The following is a 22,919-nucleotide window of genomic DNA, read 5'->3' as shown; positions in this document are numbered from 1 at the left end:
AACCTGAGTACCTCCATTAATGCAAGATTAGTGTCCAAGGAAAGCAGATTCTTGTGCTCTGGAAACACAAATCCACATTGTACAATCACCCAGAATAAACAGAATGTGGGCAGTTTCAATATATATTTTTCAGTCTCATCTTTAACCAAGAGAATCTGCTCTCACAGAGGCTGAACGGTAACTTGAGACTCCACAGTGACATGGTATTTCTTTTTGCCTAAGCCAGGATTTCCTAGACACAAGGAGTTTGTGCAACTGTGTGTAAATGTGACTGCTGTCCATTACCCAGCCAGGGACTGCTGAGTCTACTGATTCCATACCTCAAATTTCTCTTAGATTGTGCACTAACCTCACCAGTCTCATGTTTTTACATGCTTTATTTACTGTGAGTCCTATCTGTAATCAGCTGTTGACATTATTTACTTTTTTCCTGTATTAGTACAAATAGTTTTGTATTCTAAATATAGTAGTTTATCATTTAATGTATTAAAGGCTGCTTAAGACACAACTAAATTCCTCCACCTCTTGGACCTTTTTTGAAAAATTTACTGGATGCCCAATATATATAATATTCAATAGCATGTGAGAATAATTTTTATGCAACTCTGATAGTTAGAAAGATAGATAACTCAATTATTAGATCATCTATCAAAATATTCAGATGTATAAGAGGCTACTAAAAAGATTGATGACTGAGAAAGTCCACTGATTCTCTAGCCATCATATTCACACATTTGGCTAGACAACATTTTTCGCTGCCTTCACAAGCAAGCTTCATTACCCATCACTCCACTGAAAAGAGTTTATTATGAGGCTGCCATCTTGGCAAGACTATTATTTAGATGATAAATGTTGGGGGAAAAAGTGTGTCTAGTTTTTTTTTTTTTAAGATGAGCTTTTTGACAGATAAAACAAACAGCATCTACATTTCTAATTAACTTAAATTTGGCATATACAAATACAGGTCAGTAAAGCTATGATATGCTACTAGATTATCTTCTGTCTGAATCTTGCCCTTAATTTGTAAAATGTAAATTAACTAATTAGAAGAAAAGCAGCATTATTTGTGACAAAATGCTACTTCTACTTCTTTGCTTTGTGACATTCATGATCAACCGCAGTCCTTCATTCTAACTTCTAATAGATGGATAATTATGCTCATATTAATTTATTAGGCTTTTAGTATTTTAAACCAAATGAAAACTTGAGATTTCTGAATGCAAGGAAGCACAACACACTGCAACATGCAGCTAAATTACATACTTGCTAGCTTCACTTCATTTGCAGTATTATGCTGTTTACATGTATATGTCACATGAACATAGGTACGAAGGTACCACTTTCAATATTCAAGTACCTGACTCAAAGGAATATCTCTATTAGTATTCTTAAAACTTCCCCGAAATCTGTGTATCCTTTCTGTGCATGATGCACAGTAATAATAATATACTTATGCTTTGCTCATTAGTACTAAGAGTTAAATTTCACTTTATACTCCTACTACCCTTCTCCATTGTGATTTGAAATGGATTAGACTAGCAAATATAGAATTACATGAAGGAAGGGGGAGTTGATCATTCTTGAGTTTCAGCCCAGCAACTTGACCTTGTTAAATAAAAAATATATGATATCATAGTTTACAGGAAGGGATTCTTTTTGCTTTGGTTTGGTTTTAACTATTACTAGGTAGATAAAGACTCAACACTAAGAAATACATTGAAAATGTCAGATGTAAATGTCAATTAAAAATTACAAGGAATTCTGAAAGGTAAGGTCTGTGGGGGGTTGACATTCTTTGACATAGTGGAGTGTCTGCAACCAGGCCTTTGGCAAGCATAGCAGGATCTATGCTGTCAGCTCTTATCGTACATAAACTTAGATGCTTGTCTAATCTGAATGAGAAATACCAGGAAAATTGGAGCTGAAACCTTGCAGTAATGTGGATGGAAGCTAAAAATGCTCTATCTGCACATGAGTCTCCTGTGACATGATAATATTTAAGACAGTACAGAAAAATATAAGGAAAAATTAATTTAAACAATGCTATGTAGTGTTTAATTTACTACTTTTTTAGTTGAGAATGTAACAATCTAGTAGTGAAGGAGGCTTAAATAATATAATTAAATTATAATGAAAATCCCAATTTCATGTCCATATTAAATACAATATCCAAGGAGAACAATGCATGAAAATATATACTTAATTACTATCAATCATTCAAATGTAAATGCTAATATGAATACAGTATGGTCTGTTCTTTCTTTGCTTTGACAAAAATTAGTTTTGATACAAAATAAAACAACCTACAATGCTCAGACAAACAATTAACATTATAGCAATGCTAGGCGTGAGCCATGGTCTCAACGGAAAATGTCTTCATGCTCTGTTATTCGATCATGTTGTTAAAGAGGGGATGACTGGTAAAACCTACAAACATTTCTTTTGAGCTAAAGTAAAAAAAAAATAAAATTTTTTCATAAAGTACATGTTGATTTTTATACTGTACATGTGCCATTAAATAAAGACAACAATACTTCATGCCAAATGCTGTTGGAAATAAGCTAAATATATCTAGAACATTTGTGAAGTGCAGAGGTATACCTATATATGTGTGTATGTGTGCGTGTGTGAGTGTACATATATATCTATCTCGCAGGAGAACACAGAATTTTATCATCTTCACAAAGTAAACTACTGAATCAGTAAGCTAGCAGGAAATGGCACTCTTCACTACTTTTGATTCTCTTCTTGCCTATAAACATACGTATCTTACTCAGTGCTACTAAGGTTAGCAAGTTGGCATGGCAAATATTTAAAAAGTGAATTATTTTTGAAGAAACTTATCTATATGAGTCCTAAGTGGCAAAAATAATCATAAACTCTCTCTTCTATCTACATCCATTTTTGTTTAAGATTAATTTACTAATTCAAGTAGAGCCAGAAGGAAGAGAAAAAGGAGCAGATCAAAATCCAGCATGTGTAAAAATCTACAAGCATTAGATAGCTAAGTCCCTCAGTGTTGCAGTAAGGTCAAAACCTTTCAGCATTGTACCAGTGTGTCAAAATATGTCAACAAACCATCATACTGCAAGAAGAAGAATGACCTTTCAGTTCTTTATGTTTGGGCTGCCAATGAAGCTTTGGATACTGGGTATGCATGAACAGTTTTCCTAGCCACTTGACAAATGCAACTCCCAAGGTTTCCTCCAAGTCAAGTTGTTATACCACTGGCTTTCAACTCACCAATACAACTTTTAAACAATTTGCAATTGGTGAATATTGATCTTGTTATAGAACAGATATCCTTAAACCCATAGCATAACTCCCTCTTCCCCTACCACCTACAATCAGACAACAATTATTACTTAAACAGTCTTCACAGTAACATGTCAAACCATTTTAAACAGGTGAACAGAAAAAAATGTATATCATTCTGATGTTCTGATTCAGCCTTTGCTCACATGATTCTTCACCCTTATAGTCAACTGCAAATGAATTTGAACAGAACACTCTTCTTAAAAAACCCTAAGAACACATTGGCTATGTTTGTGACTGAAATACAATCCTTTGCATTGTTTCTGTTTGCATTTATCTGAAATAAATACCCTTTTTAATCTACAGGACTCTACGATAATTTTACTATGACTGTTAGTTACAAACTGAAGTCTCAAGATCAGACATAATGTATTAATTAACAACACATTTAATCATGAATTTAGGCTTCCAAAAACCATGGTTACTATTTTAAAATTACTTATGGGAGACTTGCTTTTATTTATTCTTTCAAAATAGCAGAAGCACAGGACTAACAACATTTAGAATACAAGCAAACGGGGGAAGGAATTTAGTACAGGGATGACTTACCATTCTTATTCAAAGAGAAGATGAAATACTTCTCCTTCACTATGTGAAATTGCCTTTAGTTTAATATCAGTGTCAAATATGACATTTTCCTACGGTCTTCCTCACATATAGTAAAGTTTCTTCAGCTAATAACAGCATCAAGCTTTCTCCTGGGACTCCCTGGAAATTACATTCCAGAATGTACATATGCCTTAGCCAGGCTTGCAGAAGACAGAAAATGTAAATTGCTGTATTTGAGTTTATACCTTCTCACAGCAAGTCACTGACAGTGCACCCACTAATTATTATTTGAACTGTGTGTTGCTGATCTCTATATGCCTCTTAGAAAACAGCAGTCATGCCTATCAGCTCTGACTAACAGACTTTTACAGCCCGGACTCCAATTTTTAATTTAACTTAGAAAAGCATTATAAAATTAGACACTACAGAAAAAAAAAGAAACAGCAGCATTCGTTTAAATGCTAAAATAATTTACAACATTCTCAGACCCTGTTTAAAGCGCAATCTGTGTTACTTCCTGTTCATGCTCTCCAAATTACCTTTGGTCCCACAGACTACTCTACAGTTTTTACCCTCATGCTTACAAGAAATACACCAATGTAGGCCAGTGAACAATGAAAAGTGTGGTATCTACTACATGTGCACAAAGCAGTTATGTTTTGCACATGCAGTTGTCTTGTCTACCCAGTGGCAGTGAAAGCTATAGCCTGCTCAGTGGATGCCACCACTTTGAAGGAACAAACATATTGAGGGAAGGGATTCTGTAAGTACATGAATCATTTTATACTATGTTTGTTCAGTATATAAAATAGCTTTTTTCTAAAACATCACTTTGCAAAATCGGTCTGGGAATATACAAGACTACACTTGCCTCTTCCTGTTTCTTTATTATTGTAAAATCTCAATATCTACACAGCATCTTAAATTACAACTGTGCAAACCCACTGACAAGGTACACTTTGTACATTTTTAATGTGAAGCTTAATTTGAAGATGAGGTTGCAGTGCAGCACTGCAACTGAAAATTGCTTAACAATACCATTGATGTATGAGCCATAAAAAACCTTGCTAAGCTGTCCCTGCAGAACTCGGAGTAATAAAAAGGTGTTCTTTTGCACTGAGGTGAACAGACATGGTTGACTGCATCTAGGGAGCTGTTCTGTTAAATGAGAAAGTGCCATTTCTTTCCTGTCAGTACAGACCAATTTAAGACACTCACAGATTTAGTTAGTACAGAGTACAGGATTTAATGAAATACACACATAACAGCAAACAAGCCATAGCTATGTTCAAAGCTTTCAGTCAGATTGTGTGCAGAATTAATCTTACAACTATGACAGATGTAGGAAAAAAACCTAGAAACTTTTCCAGGCTCATTCCTACTTTTCAAAGAAACAATAAAAACGCTGAATAGAAAAGGTCTAAACCCTCCCACTTTCATTCCTTTCAAAGTATCTAGACATGTATTTCTATCCACATCTAACAGGTGATGTTACAGGTTTCCCCTCTAATTTCATTTCAGCTTTAAGTTAAACCAACAGATCAGGTTTACAAACCCCTAAACTATCAGCGGAGTGCCATGATATCTCTATTGTGAACTGATGCTTCTTCTCCAACTGATCCCTCCTTCAAGAGGAAAGGAGACACACAGGTGCAGTGAATTGACTGGGAAGCTGGTTCTCACTTGTGAGATCCTTGCATAGGCTGATTAAATCATACAAAATTGATTCACAGTTTGTGCAGCTACACCTGTGTCCTTTTCTATAGTTTCAGAGAGCAATGAAAGTTAACTGTCTAGCCTACATGCAACCTATTCTGTTAACATGTGTTCATTAACCCAACTGTCATACAAGCAGTATCAAAATTAAAACTAACAGGATTTGTTCTTTAAAAAAATCCCATAAAATCTGTCTAAATTCCATAGTTAACCTATCACTAAATTCTGGATTCAGGGAGTAACAAATCTCACTAAGGAGATTCCTAGTTTCCTTTATATGAATGTAAAGTCAGTATATTTAAGAATCAACAATTTTTGTAGTTGTTTTCTATATGAACAGCTATAACAAAAGGTTTGGCAAAATCTCAGAATTACTTCCAAAACAGTCTTATTGATCCACGTGTCAATTCAGTCTAGCTTTTGCTACATTAAAGGTACTTGACTAGCAGCTCAGTCTGAGGTGTTATTCCATTTTTGAAATTGCAATATTAATTAGTATATGATAGAATGAATTTAGCTATGTCTTAGTTTCCTGATGAAAGCATAAGAGAAGTTTCTTTTGGAAACGCCAGATTCAAATGGTACACACTATTCTGAAATGTTTTACACTTTTTACAGCTCAAACCAAAATGTGGATAATCATTTTGTTCAACACAGAAACTACAACTTCAACTTTGCAATGGTAATTTTACTGCAAACAACAAATGGATCAGTGCCTTCATCCTACTTGTCTACTCAACTTTCACCCCATCTCAACTTAGTATCTTTATGCTCATGTTATCTATTTGAAATTCTCTTCTTGCAGCTGCTTTTCTCTGATGCCATCACAGATCCCTTCAAACACATCCTTTCTCCTCAGAAAATATACCAGCCAGTACATCTACTGGCCTCCTCCCAGCCTGAGCTGCTCCATCTCCTCTTTTTTACACTGATGTGCAAGTTCAGCACCATTTGCATCAGCATCTTTCCTACCATTCTCACTATTTGCCTAGATATTTTATATAGTCAAATTTCTTTCTGAGTCTTTTATTCTGGTTATATGTTTCACAAATTCTTTCCTACACCTTTCCTGTAGTATAGTATCTTCATGCAACAACTGACAGTCTCATGAGGTTCCCATTACCTCGATTCAAGTTTTCCAAGTGACTGCTTTCTGGGATTGTCAAATAAGAGCAGGACCTTCTCACATCAATCAAGAGTGTTGCTGCAGAACACAATTCCAAACTCTGATGATGTTATTCTCAAGATTTGGTTTCCCTTTCTCTGCTGCCTCCTATAGAATTTGCTTTTAAGGTATTTCCCAAGCTAAGGCTAGCTATTTTCACCTTGGCATTTCTCATATGCAGTTGAAATACTAATCGTCACCAGTTTAGCCTCTGATGTTGGCACACATTCTCTATTTATTGCATGTTCACAGGTCTGTGCCATCTTCTCCACTATCCCTCAGATTTCATTGATGCTCTCGTGTGAACACTGAGCCAAAGTCTAAATTTATGCTTTTAAAAATCCTTTATCAAAATTTTGATTTACCTCACTCACTACCTTGCTTAGGGTTCTACCACATACAAAAACAGAACTGAAGATGAAGCATCTTGTTTTAAGATTTTTTTTTTTGAAGAAAAATCCTCCCGTGAGGAGGCTTCTAGTACCATGGAAGGATATATAAATATACACAATAATGACCATTATAAGAATAAAGCAGAACTATTTTAACCATCTTTAAAAGAAAAGATCTTTATACCAATACCATCAATATGTTAAAAAATTCTGTCCGGCGTAACTTACTTCCCTCCTTATGTTCCTGCAAATACTTAATACATTTTTTAGCTTGAAGATAATTGTTATTACTGCTTAAAACGTAGATACAATACACCCCCCCCTTTATTAAAAAAAAAAACCCAACAGTGAAACAGTATTGTCCTAGATACAATGACAATGAGCAATAAAGTCCTCTACACACAAAGCCCACTTTGTTAGACTGTGAAGATTTTATAACAAATTTGGCACCTTGCAGGTATTACAAAATGTTACAGCAAAATCTTCCTTCAAAGTCAGGTACTAAGAAAACTAACACAGAACTTCTGTACCAAAGTAACTTATTCTATCATCTAGCATCATTGTAAAATCACCATATATATCTGCTGCATGTTAAAAATTATGATGTGAATTTTTCACAAATATTTCAGCATTCCAATTTGACATACTAGTTAATGACATTCAAAATGCCAGATTAGTAACATGTAATTTGTTCACTTGGCTTAATACAAAAGTCACTAGTGTTTTTTCCAGTAACTTCTTTTAAAAATGCAGTCCTATTTATCTATAAGGAAAAATAACAGAAATATACCTGTTCCAGTAGCTCCAAAACTGGTCCTGCAAGTAGGCTTGGTGGCTACTTTCATCACCAAATGAGGCTTTGCTTTCAATCCAGTGAATTATGTGTCCTTCAACAGCTAGGGTGACAGCAGAAAATAAACTGAACTCTGAAAATCACACTCAACAGCCTGTAAGAATGTGTTTACAAATATCCTATTTACCCCCCAATCTATCACATAATTCATGCTTGTAACAGAGTTACATATTTGTAAAAATATCTTTCAAATATACACATAGGACTTTTTTTTAAAAAGTGCCAGAAAATATTTTGATGGATAATTATATCCATTTCAGTTTAATTACAACCTGTTCTAGATATTTGCATTTATTCTAAACAAACAGAATGTAAAGAAGAAGAGACTAGACTAAGGTGCAATTGCAATCTACTTTCACCCTTACTTTGCGGGAGAGGAGCTGTCAGGAAAGGAATTGAAAACTTCTGGCGAACAAGAAGACGGTTAGCTAAACTGCTAAAGACAGAAACTTCTTACCAATCCCGAGTGGAAGGTGTGAGAACGGCAAGGAAGTTTATCATAGATCTGTATCTGCTTCCTTACTTTTGCAAAATTAGTAAAGCTTCACCAGAAATAAGTTAGGAATAAGAAGGCTTATGTGACAAAATGTGATTTTGAATTTCTGTTTCTTTCAATGCTGTGGGATTTGCTTTGGTTCATATCTTTCCTTATTTCTTGAAGGAGTGAATTTCTAATATTAATAAAATCATCTTTTCTTTGGTAAAAGGAAAGTTCTCTCTGAAGTTGACAACCTAATTTTGCAGAGAAATCACTCTAAAAGATCACTCTTTCTCCAAAAAGGTAATGTGGGGTATCAGTATTGAGGTCTTTAAAAATGTTTTCTTTATTCTGAATTGCCTATAATACCCACAGCCATGTTGCCTTAGCCTCAGTTTGACCTGGGATGAGGTACTCAAAGAGCATGCAGACCCAGAAGCACAATACAGAAAGATTAGAAAAGGCTATGGCAGCACGATTGATCACAGGCTGTAAAATTACTTGGGAAATCTGAGTAAATAACTCATGAAGTCACCACACAAAGCTCTATATGCCACCACTACCCTGCTATCAATAACCGAGTTAACTTGTGTAGGCCTATACTACTCCATCCTTCTCTCACCCCCAATAGCTCCCCAATACCTTTAGACCCCAGGAGATGTAACAGCTGAGGCACAAACTGTGTAGTCAGTTGAGAAGCAATTTTTAAGAAACATTTGCTATATTTGCCATATTTTCCTAGCTATGTATTGAATCATGAAGAAGAGAATGCAAGGACTGCCATACATTAGTTCAGATCGGACAACAGGTAGAAAATGATTTCCTGTCAATCTCAAGTGATTGAAATAATTTTTAAAAAGTAATGCACTGTCATTATTTGGATTTTTAGAGACAAATCCATGCAAACAAATTAAGACTATTTTCAACTTTCTTTCTAATAGGGTAGTATTACAAACCCAAGAATTCTTTTGGGCGTTTCCCAGTTTCCCTTCTCAAGCATTAAAAAAATTAGCTCCATCTAGTTGCTTTTCTAGTTTCCATTTAATCAGGCTCCTGAATAGCTGGGATATAATCTTCTATGTTTCTAATGTGAAAGTGACTATCTTAATACCAACTACGTATTGTGTATATTGTAGTCCACACTACTGGGGAATCTTACCAATGTATGTAACTATCTGAAGGGTAGGTGATAAGAAGAGGGAGCCAGGCCCTTTTCAGTGGTGCCCAGTGACAGGACCAGAGGCAGTGGGCACAAACCGAAACACAGAAGCGTCCGTCTGAACATCAGGAAACACTTTTTTACTGTGAGGGTGACTGAACACTGGCACAGGGTGCCTAGAGGTTGTGGAGTCGCCATCCTTGGAAATATACAAAAGCCACCTGGACATCGTCCTGGGCAACCAGCTCCAGGTGAACCTGCTTGAGCAGATGACCACCAGAGATCCCTTCAAGTCTCAGCCATTCTGTGATTCTGTAATTTCACAATCTTCCCTGCTAACTTTAGACTTGATAAGAAGTCCCTCATCCCCTCAATTCCTTGGTAGCTTCCTGAGACTGTCCACAAAGAATAAGTATCGAAGTGAGGAGCAGAAATTAATTGAAAACTCTCCAAGTGTGGCTTGACAGGAGTGAATTGCAGATCACCAGGACGCCAAATCTCACTGTTTCAATTATGGAGTGCGTCAGTTACAAGGGTATTTTTTTATTTTGTACATATAACCTCTTATTAACATCACTACCATTTTTCTTTTTTGGAAACATGATTAGGAATACAAACATAACTGAGCTAAGGAAAGTCTTTAAAAACTTTTCAGAAGACTGTCATATACATAGTTTATCTATCAGATAACACATTATTGTGCTGAAAGATGGTATCTCAAGCACTTGTTGAGTAGTGAGACATTTTATAGTACACACTCAATTCCTTATACCCGTGTACAAATCAGTTACCTCAGCAAGAATTCCAACTCTTGTGAACATGAAGAACAAAAAACTAGTCATGTATATGACTTTCACACAGTGCTTTCGGCCTTCTTATTTTCTCTGATAGACACAAAAGTACACATCTGCATAGACAGGTGCTACGTTCTATGGAGGCAAATCAGAAGTCTTTTGGCATGAAAGTCAATTTACAAAAGGTGGTTAATAATCCTTTACATTCGGGCAACATGGATGTTTTTTCTTCCATGGCCCAGCCACTAGGTACTTTCTTACATGGCCTCAAGACCAGAAAATGTAGATGAACTTTGACATGACCTTTATACCTACTTTTATTCCTTCTTGCTTCTTGCTATTCAGGCTTTCAAAAACAATCGTGAACCAGAGAGTTGTATTTAGATGCAAAGGGATGGCAAAAGAATAACTGCACAATGACAAACCTTTACACAATGACCTATAAGTGTAATGGTAATACTCTTAAGACTGCTTTGAACTGATTGGGTCTAGAAGTTTAAGACAATTATAGGTATTTCAGACTTCAGTTCATAAAGACAATGGACAGAGCAGGTTAGAGGGTGCAGGGATTTGGGGGTTCTTACTGTTGCTTGTTTTTCTTTTTTTCTTTTTGTGATAATGAGACAAAAATACGCAGAGACCAAAGAGGAAACACTGGGTAATACTACTTACGATCAAACCCCTCTGAGCAAAACTAGAAGTTCTTAAAATTATTGGTAACTACTGAAAAAAGAGACTAATTTGTAGTATCCTATAATATACTTCACTTAAGTAGCCATAATATTTTAGCATGAACACTACTACACAAAATAAAATAATAAAAATTCTTTTAAAAGACTTACCTACTGGCACTTCTAAAATAAAGTCTGGTGTTTTGTCATAACCCTTTGCACGAAGCTGATCTTCAGCTATACATAGAGAATAAGAACTATTGTTTATAAAACTATTCTATTAAGTAGACAGCAGCATAATTAATTTTATTTTAAATAAGAGTGCAAGAATTACTAATGCAGTCATACATATCTTTCTTATGCATGCAATGCTGTGTCAGATTAAATGAACCTTTGTAGAAAACCTGAAGCATGGATATAAAAATGCTTCTTTGTCATCCCTGCATTTTTATGTCTTCATTATAAACATCATTAATTCAAGCTGTCATACAGTATTTTATAACCCCCAAATATTCAAAATAAAGAGGTATATTTGCTGATTGAAAGAAGAATCTCTCCACATTAGGTAGCGTTAAGATTAATCCTACCAACACCACAAATGTAGATATACTATAGCTGCCTTCTTGGTTTTATTTTAATGTTAGCATAAAGTTGTTAAAAAAAGAATAAGAAAAATCCTTCTTTTCCAGAAATTTATTAAAGCAGAGAGAAGCTACAATTTTAATTTCTTTTGCATCCTCCATTCTATACAATTTATTCAATTTCATATCCAAGAACATACAAAGATTTAGAAATTCTGCTAACATTTAACTACACAACTCTATTGCTTACAAATATTAGAGCTGAATATTTCAAGAAACAATGACTGAGCAAGATAAAACCGCAAAAGATGCTCCCTTTAAGAAAAAAAAAGAAGAAAGCCCAAGCAAGCCCTTAATATTTTCTAAACTATTGTCCTTGATTTCCGATACCATTACACTGGTATTTCTGAAACACCATTTCCCCATTAGAATTTGGAGTGACCTGGTCATTCAATTCCAGGCATGGCTTTCTGTCTTCACCCAAGCTCAACTAATGGCACTACCTAGTAACAAGTAAGGCTGTGTAGCGCCTTAACACCTACTGGGCTGTTGACATTGTCATGCATCCCATTCGCCTTTCTACATCACCTTTGATTAAAATTAATGGTCCATTCTCACTGTTGGGTAGCTTATTTCCAATCCATTTATCAGGTTAGGACAGTAGTTTCATGGCCAATGTTCAGAACTCAGTTTTTGAGTACTTTGTGCATATCCTGAAAGGTCAGCAGTTTGAGTCCAAGTAACATTTTAATGACAAGAAAAACATATACTCTTAAAAATTAAAATATTTCAAAAGAGCCTAAAGCAAACTTCCCCCCTCTTTCTCATTGAAGAATTAAGTCTGAAGTATTTTTTTATATAGTGAACCCATACTGAAAATGGGACAGGAGTAATTTTGGAAAGCTCTACATTCACTTAAGTGTAGACTGCAATAGCTGTTTATTCTTTTTGATAGCTGTAGTATTTCTTTTGAAATCTGAAAGTATTTCTTCACTGTAAGCACACTATATTGTAAATACAAGTCTTTGCAATGCAACATTTCATTGTATCACCCGGTCAGCTATTAAACTTTTCTAGGATTTGGAGACAGACTTGGTTGTTGGCTATTTTTTCATACTTAGATTGTCAGGCATATGTATAAAAGATGTTAAGATTAACAAGGTTCTAATTTAACAGAACCTATGAATAGAGTTTTATGCCATAGCATAAAGATGAATTAATGTTCTATGTAATCTACTAATCTTGATAAAAATGAAAAAAATATATATTCAGTTTTATCCAACTCTAACTGTAATCTGCTCTTAATTGTTTAAAAGAGTCTAGAAAGGACAACAGGATGCCCCAGCTGAAATTTTTGTTATTTAGGAACACACAAATAGCAATAGAAAGTTCAGTCTTTTCTTTCACGTCTAACAAATTCATAAATATCACAAAATCAGGGAAATGTACCTTAAAAAACCCCACTGAAAACAAGGACGGATGTAAACAAATTTCCTGATAGGTCAACTTGGCAGGTCTCTGAACTGGAGTTTGCATCAGCATTACTTTTAATATTCTTTGGCAGATTCTTTTTCAAGGATGCCCGATTATTTTTCAAATCATTTGATACTAACACATGGCTTGCCAAAGAACATGGTTTTTGTTTTAAATCTGTTTCTGAATGTTTTCACTTGGTTTCTCCTAACATTTTGTATTGTGATAAACATTGGAAAATATGTTAAAACCACATTTATTACTGATGAGAGTTGTCTATCATGTGCAGGAACATAATTATAGATTACTATTTCTTCAAGTGTTTTGAATCTTTACAACTTTGAGGAAAAAAAAAAATATTACAGAAACACCCCACAATCACGATAATTTTTTTTTTAAACCAAACCCCACCAAAAGAAAAGAAGTTCTAGGTTTTCAGCCCAGGTATGTTTCAGACTAGTCCAGAAGCTACAGAGGTAGCATTCTGCACCTTAAAAGATCTTTTAGCTCTTGCATGGATTAAGAGAATAATTTAACAACTGCTTGAAAGCCAGCACACTGCAACTTTGACAGTTACATTTATGCATCCTCAGATTTGAAAATTACATTGAAATAGCCCTAGTAAGTAGTTTGTCTACAGATTCCCCATTAATTTAGATTTCCAACAAAACTGCAGCTTCATCTTTACAATAACTTCACACTCAATCATAGCCATTTAACACATCATTGTTCTTATACTAGCCTCTGGATATAACAAAGAAACCAAATATTCTTCTGTTGGTGCATGAATGAGCAGCAACTGCAAATTTAAGATTACCGCAGAAAACACTGTTCAGATTTCATGATTTATACCTACGCTACTAGTAAGGGACATCGTGGTGGGAACCAAAGAAGGATAAGATTCCAGACAAAGGTCAGTACCTCCCCATATAGCTAAAAGCTTTCCTAATACATTCATGGCAAAGAAATAAAAAAATAAAGGTCCTTTATAGAACCTAGAAATTCCTGGCATTTCAGTATGGCAAATGAAGCTGTTAGTCTGTTTTGAGAGAATGCTTCCATTGATCACTTTAATCTCAGGCAAAGTGACAAAGACTTAAGAGCTGTGTTTTTGCTGAAGAGAGGACATGGTACATGATGTGCTTCTCATAAACAGTGGATTAATAAAATGCAAACACCATTATTTTGTATAGATTTCCAATCAATTTCTGGGTGAATCTGAAGGTGTTACATCTGATCTGTAGGCTTTGAAAGCTAACTGCTCTAGAAACAGACAAATTATTTCCTGGACCTGAAAAGCTGTTTCATGCTCCAAGACTATACTGGGGCAATTTATATTCACTGTGTCCTTTGACTGTGTTTTCCCCTCCTGTAATAGACTCTCTGTTGCCCAGGTGAACATAGCTGATACAAAAAACTTCCTATTCTTAAACAATAGTACACTGGAATAGTACAGTAATATGGAAACTGCAAGAATTCTGTTTCTTTAACATATGTTAAGAAGTAATGGAATTGCAAGTACAGCAATCCAAGTCATAAGCCATCTTCAAAACTGAAATGCAGTCTTACTCATACAGCCTAACAAAGTCTGAATTTGTTGACCTACAGGAAATAAAGTCATCTCTTCTGTTTTCCTAAGGTTTTCTTCAAGCAGTTTTGGAAGTAACTTTTCAGAAAGGAAAGATTTTATTGTGAGGGGTTCAGTAGGGTTCACCTTACAGATACTTAGGAAAAGCTTTTTTTTTTAAAAAAAATAAAAATCACACCTAGAACCTTAGAGACACATGCAATACACAGAAAAAATAAATACAAACACTTAACGTATCTTAAGTTATGACTAAGCAATACTTCAGTATACATAAAATGCAAACAACAAATTAAGCTCTCTCCTTTATATCTTTATATTCTAAGAGTTAACTCATTCTAGACATTTTGATTTGACAGCACAAATTTCTTACAGCTTCTTTCTAAAGACAAAACTGATGCTTATCCAAGGTCATGAAACATTAGAATTTAAATCTGATTTGTGTACTACACAAGCTTGCACAAGCCAAATAAAATGAAAATCGTTGGGTTGAAGATCCATTAGTGAGTCATCTAGTCCATTCCCTTGTATCGTGACAGGATTGACTTCATTACCAGCTTTGATGGATGAGTGTCAAGTCTAGCCTTGAATTTTTCATTGAAGGTGATTCCATAACCTTCCCTGGCAGTTTGTTTTATACTTATTGTTCCTAGACTGTTTAGTATTTTAACTCAACATAATCTCTGCAATTATAGCTTAAGCCTATTACCTGTATCTCTGTTCTTACAGCCAAGTAGGAAAAACTACCTTATCACATTTTCATAGTGTCATTTGCAAGTTTGTAGGCAATAGTTATTCCTGTCTTTTTTTTATTTTTCTCTAAAGTAAAAGAGTACACTAACTCTGTTCCTTAATCATATGGACAAAACTTTTACAAAACCTTAATACTCTTTCTAATTTCTTAAATTTGTTTAAGGTTTCCAAAATCTTAACCTGAATCTAGCTTTAGGAAAGACCATAGTTTCTGGTAAAACCAGCAAAATTCCTCGATCACACAAATTTAGTACAACACTCAACCATTAACAAGAGACAGCATTTCACTTTGCTATTGTCTCATCACATAAGGAATCCAAGATTTAAGAAGTCATTGTTAAGTTTATTATCACAATAAGAGAAATGATGCTTTAAATACTAATCATTGTTTTAATGGCACTCATATACAAGAAATGTAGTGCAGGCTAAAAGAAAAAAATGAAAATAACTTCCTAACTAATTAATCTTAACATAACTTTAAATACACGGATTGTGAAGAGTACTTGCATTGGTTGGGAGGCAGGGGGCTAAAATTCAGCAGAAAATGCACAGAAAGCTAAATGAGTGAATCCTCTAGCAGTTCTTTAATACATAAAGCATTCTGAAGCTAATATTTCTTATGCTTCCTCTTAAGTCTCATAAGGCCTAGATTATGGCTAATATCTCATGACACCAAAAGTAATACTGCAGCAGATATTAAAGCATTTTTTTCAGCTACTTATTCTATAAAATATTAATTGCAAGCCTGTGCATGTGCTGTATATATAGGGTATTAGGTAACTGAGTTCCTGCTCAGTTCTAAATCAATAAAAGATAACATGTATGGCATCAATCATTTTTTACTCTTCCTTTACTACCTAATACAAAGAGCATTGAGGCTTATTTTTTTCTTAAGTAAACAGTCACCGAAATCTTTGAAGTTAAGGCTTCACTGGCTAGCCTCTACTACAGATTCTTACCTATGAAAGAGAGATTTTTTTCCAAAAGCATTTCTCGCAGCAAGACTTCATGCTCGTGTCCAATAGCACTGACAGCTTTAGGTTAAGAAATGGACAATTACTTTGGAAAAGAACCAACTTCAGAAAAACATCATAGGTAAAGTAATTAATAATAAAATTTACTGGCCTTCATCTGCATTTCAGAAGTGATCAGTGATTTGAACTCTAAGTTTTGAAGTTTTTTACAGGGATTTTCAGAGGCATTTAGGACTTTGTGAAAATCAGACTACGGTATCATCAGCATACATTTTACAAAATTAAGACCGATGAGATCGTATTTATACAGTATAAATAAGGGTAATATTTCTGTTTTTGCTTTATTACCCCCCCAAACTTAAAAGAAAGTGTGAGCTTAAAACATGTCACTAAATACCTTTTAAGTTGCTCTTTGCTGACTAGTGTATTAATTCTCTAATTCAGCAAAGAATGAAATAAACTGTTTTTTTTCTTTATATTCTGAAATTGATAGGCACTAAATCCATCTGAAACATCTTACTGTAACAAAACATCCTTTTAATTGATTTTTCAGAAGCATGAACTAATGTCAGGGAAGGATGAAATAGTATTTTATAGTGAAGTCCTTTTCACTTCCACTGATGGCCTGTTGATCTGGTGTGCTATTCTTAGCAATATGTAAAAAAGTCACCACATCAAATATTTTTAGTGTACCCTCCTGGAGGTCAAAGTTCTATTCTGGAAGCTTTTAAGAAGAATCTTATGGAATATCATGATAAAGGATCTTACATTAAAAACAGTTAAGTTTCTAATTCTGTTTAGAATAACTTCTGAAAACTCAAACTACAGATCACCTTACCATTAGAATTAATTACTTACTTAATATCAACATTTTGTGCTGAACAGCAAAAAACCTAATTGTATGGAATCATTTAATATATATACAGTTTTTATCAATTGAAACTATATATCATATGAAACTCTACCAGCAGTTACAGAACAAAAGGGGCAAATGAAGAACAGCAAAAATGTAAGAAAAATACTGCAAACAGAATTTATAATGCACCATAAGCAGAAACACTTAGACTTAGTCTATAATAATACCTGTTATTGATGTATGGCAATGACCATGGGGCAAAACTTGTAAATAACCTCACAAGCCATTTTCTACTCATGCAATCTAGCAGCCTAGTTTCCCGTAAGCATCTGAACTATTACTGAAAAATAGCCTCTTGGCATTTACAAAGAGGTTGACTTCATACTTTAGTCCATGCATATACAATTAGATAGTTATATTTAAAATCAATATGCAATCCTTCAGAAGACATTATGCTTTTAAAACCTTAACTTTAAATTGATTTTTAACTATTTTATGCACCTCAAAATTAACATCTAATTCAGCAACATACTTGCAGATAATGCACTCGCACAGCTTACTATTAAACTTTTCTGTACCAAAATGGAATTGAAAAACTCCTCATTATTCTCACTGATGTCACTGCGTATTCAACAACTTCCCTTGAACCAGAATCTGAAGAGGATAGAAAAGACCTTTTTAGAATGCAGGCAAGTTATTCTTAAAAACTGTTCATAATTCTACATATGTGTTATTACTACTTTTAAACATGACACTTTAGAAGACTATAGCCAGATTGTTCATCAACAAAATATTAATCCTAAAATTCGGGATATGGAAATTAGCAATCAACAACCTTTTAAAAAGTGTAACTTATTAGATTAATCCACTTTCAGAGAGGTGTATTTAATGTTGAAGGTAGTCTCAATGAATACTTAAAAATATGATCAAAGCCACAAAATACAAATACAATTAGAACTCTATCTTGCTGCTGTTAAAATTAATGGGAGCAGGGCTGAGTCTATAGTAGACAGCAGGCAACTATTTCTAGTGGAAAGACCATATTTTTTAAGGGGTGACCACCACATGCATCACAACTACAAGAAGTGGTGTTTTTCATGCATAACTAAACATCACTGTAGCTTTCCTATCCTGCAACTGTACAACCAAACTGCATGCAGAGATTTATGCAAGGATTCTGTAGAGCTTGGGAGGGAATTGCCGTGCTAGCTTGCTCAGTGATAGCAGGCCATGATTTTGAAATTGTTTCTTTGATAGCAGACTGCAACAGAAGAGCTACTCATTCAGGACTTTACTGAAATAGGTTTGGGGTCGCAGCGATCACTCCTAACAAATTATAATCTTAGTCTGAAATACTCAGCACTATGTGGAGTTCCCCCAGTACGCTCACTGGATATGGAGGATCTCTTAACCATTTCAACACTACAAAAAAAAATCCCTTAAAACTCAAGCTACATAGGGTTTTTCTACAGCTAGCCTCCCTTCCTTTAAGAAGAAGAGAAAGTAAAAGAACTGCACTGGAATGTCAGATATGAGTTTAAAAATACTAATTGGTCAATCACACCTGAATCGCACTTGAAAACATACCAGTTAAAACTCATATTCATAACAAAGCAATGCCATAATGTTGAACACTATCTATGTAACTTATTAATTTAATCACAGAATAGTTGAGATTGGAAGGTATCTCCAGAGATCATCTAGTCCAACTCCACCGCTCAAAGCATGGTCAACTAGTCTTAATAGAAAACCAGACATGCATTTCAACTAATCAAAATCAAAGAGGTTCAATCAGGCATAAGAATGTGTAGCCACCAAACTGACAACTTCCCGTGGTCCATCTGATTTTTGTTAAACAGTACAAGAGAAAGCTCTGCAGTGACCCTCTAGCTGACTGAATGTAAAACAGAGGAGTATGAAACGTGTTTTGTGAAGCAGAACTTTATGTCAGGTTAAAGCTAGACACATCTCTTCCACACAGTCTAAGCTCGTCAATTGTGCACCTAAAATTTTATGGGAAAGGATACTGTTTGATGCAGTCCACCAGTGGTCCATAACAACAGTCATTCACAGTACACTGCAGACAAATAAGAGAAGTAGTATAGTGATGGGCAACTACAAAACCATTATAGTTAAACAGTATCTTAAAAACAGTAATTACTTTTCTTCAAAAAGGCTATCAGATGCTGTTCAGATTTAATCACAGAAAACAAAAACTGCATGCTTTTATTCACTATAAAAGCAAGCTATTAAAAAGTGAAATGCTCCCCTCACAAATATTGCATTGCCATTTATGGTGCACCCTGACCTCACTGGTAGTTTACGATGACAGTAATTAAATGAGGTTTAAAATCTTTTACTCTGCTAGGCAGATAGCAGCATTGCCACAGGAAAAAAAAAAAAAGACAAAAAAAGACAGACAACTGTGATTAATACCTGATAGACTTGATTTGCTAGAACTCCATTGGGAATCTGAGAAGGGTCCCGTAGCATACTATTTATAAGAGTTTTGGAGGCTAGAGAAATAAAGAATAAAAACATACAAAAAACCTGTTAGCTCAGTTACCCACTTGGCAGGAAGAGAGACACACTTTTACAAGGAAAACATTGATGATGTTGATAATTTTGAAAATTATCCCACAAGCAACTACAAACTTATAAATTTGTATCTACTTACCCATTCTGATACGATTAAAAGTCTTGAAACACCAAAGGATTTTATTAGCACAGGGTGAAAGCAGGCCCTTTTTTACTTATTCAGTTTCACTGGACAATTTGTATTTCAGAAGCATCATACAGCTCCCAAGGAAACTGCTTAGTATAAAGAAAATGTAACTCAAAATAGCCTCCATATCTTATGAGAACTTAAGGAAGAAGATAAGTAAAAATTCAAAACAGCCTTTCACAACGTTTGGTCTCAACAATCTTAAGCACTTTATAGACTTGGTGATTCCGGTTTAATAGTTTTCAAATTTATTTATTTACTTATTCAGTGTCGACACATTTATCTGACTGTATTTAAAAGCTGGCAAACAGCTTTCTATGCTATTTTCAAATGTATAAATCTGAGACACAATAGAAATCAGAAGTGAATTTAGGACAATTTATCAGTCTTTTATTCACTGATATTGATACTACAATGAAAAAAATAACATAAATCAGGAGATGCCTTTAGTTTATTTTCAAATACAGTCCTTGCGAGCACTGGCATTGTTTTCTCTCCAGATGCTTAATCTGGGTAGTTGCATATACCAGTTAATTACTAATAGTAGTGGAAGGACTTTATTCTAGAAAAATGCCTTCTAAAAACATCAAGCATTTCATTTTACAATTTCTTAGAGAAAAAACAACACTGCTGCACAAGCACAAGCTGCCTCCTTCCTGGGAACAACTGCTGACAGAGTTCAGCTAGTGGTATATTTACACCTTTGAATCCTTAAGCGTAGACCAGGCCTGAGACTAGCAAGGTTCCCTGTTTGCCAAAGATTTCCTCTGTGACTTCAGGCAAATTCCTTTAACTTGTGTGTGCTTCAGTTGTGTAAACAAAGTGAAAACTACTTTTTTCCTGTTCATCTGTTTTGCCCCCACTCAGGGCCAAAGCTTTGTCACTCTCTTCAGTGACTGAATCGAAAGCCTCAGATGACACTGTGAAAAGGTTTCCTGGAATCTGTGATATGAAGGGATCTGCCACATAAGCAGCAATGCTACTACTATTAATGAATGTGTTTAAACACTCTGCTGAAAGTAAAGGAGACTGTAATTTTAATCTTCTCCCCAAATGTTGTCTCATAAAAATATTTTGTTTAGAAAACCATACCCTAATGCAAAGGAATATAAAACCCCAAATGAGTTTAAAGGCTTCGCAAGAGCTACAAAGAATGGCATCATCACAGGCAGGAGCAAATGTTTGTGCAAATGTTTTTAAAGAGAATGATACGCTAAGCCAAAACACTTCCAGCCACATCATGCCATCTCATATGAAACAAGCATTACTTTTATAAGTGAATAGTAATGATAAATAGGCATTTTATTTTAGCTTTTGTACAGTGTTAAAAATGTGTTTTGTACACAAAATAAAAACTTTGAAAAGTGAACTAGAAGGTGGTGTATATATTTACTTCATTAACACTAAAAATTAAAATAATAATTTTTTAGTAGGCAGGAATAATACACAAGTAACAGTCTGCCAATAGAGAGGTTGATAGAATGGTAGACTAATGAAGAGTGTAACTGAGGAAGACTGAGTAGAATTCACTGTCTTGAAGGGCTACTAACATAAGTATCACGACTTGATTATGAAAAAATTAAGCTATTTTATGACTGATCAAAAACCAGCAAACCCCCATAGATTCACGTTAGGGAAATGTTTAACTGGACACTACTTTGAGTAATGAGCTACAGGTGCAAAACAAATTTCCTCTGAGACTGTCATCTTCAGTTTCTCACTTGAGGTTACCAGACATTCTATTCTTTACCTGTATCAGAACAATCATGAATTGACATACTGAATTTTATATTATGCTGATGTCTCATTGGTTCTACAAGGTTTTAAATTAAGCCTTTAAAACAAAAGGCATCAAACAAAAGCGACTACTATACTAGCTTTCAATATATTATCTTTCTTTCTTATATAAACATTATTGGCTTATGTAATGTCCTGCAAAATTAAAAAAAACCCTGCATATTGTTAATTTTTTTATTACCTATGCAGCTAAGATAGGGTATCTTCAACTCTAATTCTTTTTTCAGAAAGCCACTTACTGCGGTGGCAGCATACCAGCAGGCCGATTGTGTAAATACCGAATGGCATAGAAGTGCTAAGGTTTTTATGTCAACAATAACGTCAGTCAGAAAATGAAGTTTATTGAAACACTATTCTTGCATAGATATCATCCTTACTTGATCAAAAGTAAGATGACACTGGTGAATATTTGAACAAAAGCAGGTCATCTGCTCTTCTTACTCAAGCTGCTATACTACTTCTAGTTGTGGTCAAACTGAAGAATCGGTTGAATATAATAAAGAAAGGCGGGATGTAACACACATTTCTTTTAAATTGAGAAATTATTTTCATTCGTATTGCAATTATGCAAACATTAAAGTAATAATTTAATTACATTTTTGCAGACTGTAGCAGAAATAACCACAGCACACCTAAGAAAATGAAATGCTTGAGAAGAAAACTTCTGTAAATGTAATAGTGTTCAAAGGAGATAAAGAACACCTCATATTTACATTTTAACACAGCTGCAGTACAGCATTAAGGTTACTGTGATGGCCTTGTGAACTTACATCTTGCTGTTCTTGTGTTATAAGGGGAAAAAGGGCTGATGTGAGAACAAAGTACTGTCAGCAATCTACCCTTTAAACTGCTTAGACCTGGAAGGCACGCTCATTGCTTTATTTCTTTGCTCATTTTTCTCCAAGATTGGTACATCTGAACTACCTTTCTACAGATCTATACAGCACCACTGCTCAGCAAGAAAAAGAGAGTTATATTTTCCCCTTGAGTTAGGACGCCTCATGACAAATGATAATGGATAATCAATAAACTGGGAAATATGAGGCCACAAACTTTATGAAGCCAAGAGACATATTACTTCTG

The 22,919-nt window shown here is 34.7% G+C and overlaps 1 protein-coding gene across 2 annotated transcripts in view; it reads right to left on the bottom strand.

Moving 5' to 3' along the window:
- CDIN1 (CDAN1 interacting nuclease 1) overlaps positions 1-22,919 on the bottom strand; it is a 135,152-nt gene that overhangs the window by 58,444 nt on the left and 53,789 nt on the right. For both annotated transcript variants that reach the window (XM_049825806.1, XM_049825807.1), the window contains exons 6-10: positions 19,751-19,830; positions 19,342-19,391; positions 16,444-16,511; positions 11,264-11,329; positions 7,928-8,033 (exon numbers count right to left, since the gene is read on the bottom strand). In XM_049825806.1, coding sequence (XP_049681763.1) covers positions 7,928-8,033; positions 11,264-11,329; positions 16,444-16,511; positions 19,342-19,391; positions 19,751-19,830 — 370 coding nt within the window. The remainder of the gene's footprint in view (positions 1-7,927; positions 8,034-11,263; positions 11,330-16,443; positions 16,512-19,341; positions 19,392-19,750; positions 19,831-22,919) is intronic.

The sequence above is a fragment of the Accipiter gentilis genome, chromosome 22 (assembly GCF_929443795.1).
Source record: "Accipiter gentilis chromosome 22, bAccGen1.1, whole genome shotgun sequence".
In the NCBI taxonomy this organism is placed as follows: Eukaryota; Metazoa; Chordata; class Aves; order Accipitriformes; family Accipitridae; genus Astur; species Astur gentilis.
The sequence above is the reverse complement of the archived record's forward strand: the minus strand, read 5'-3'. Positions and strand labels throughout refer to the sequence as shown.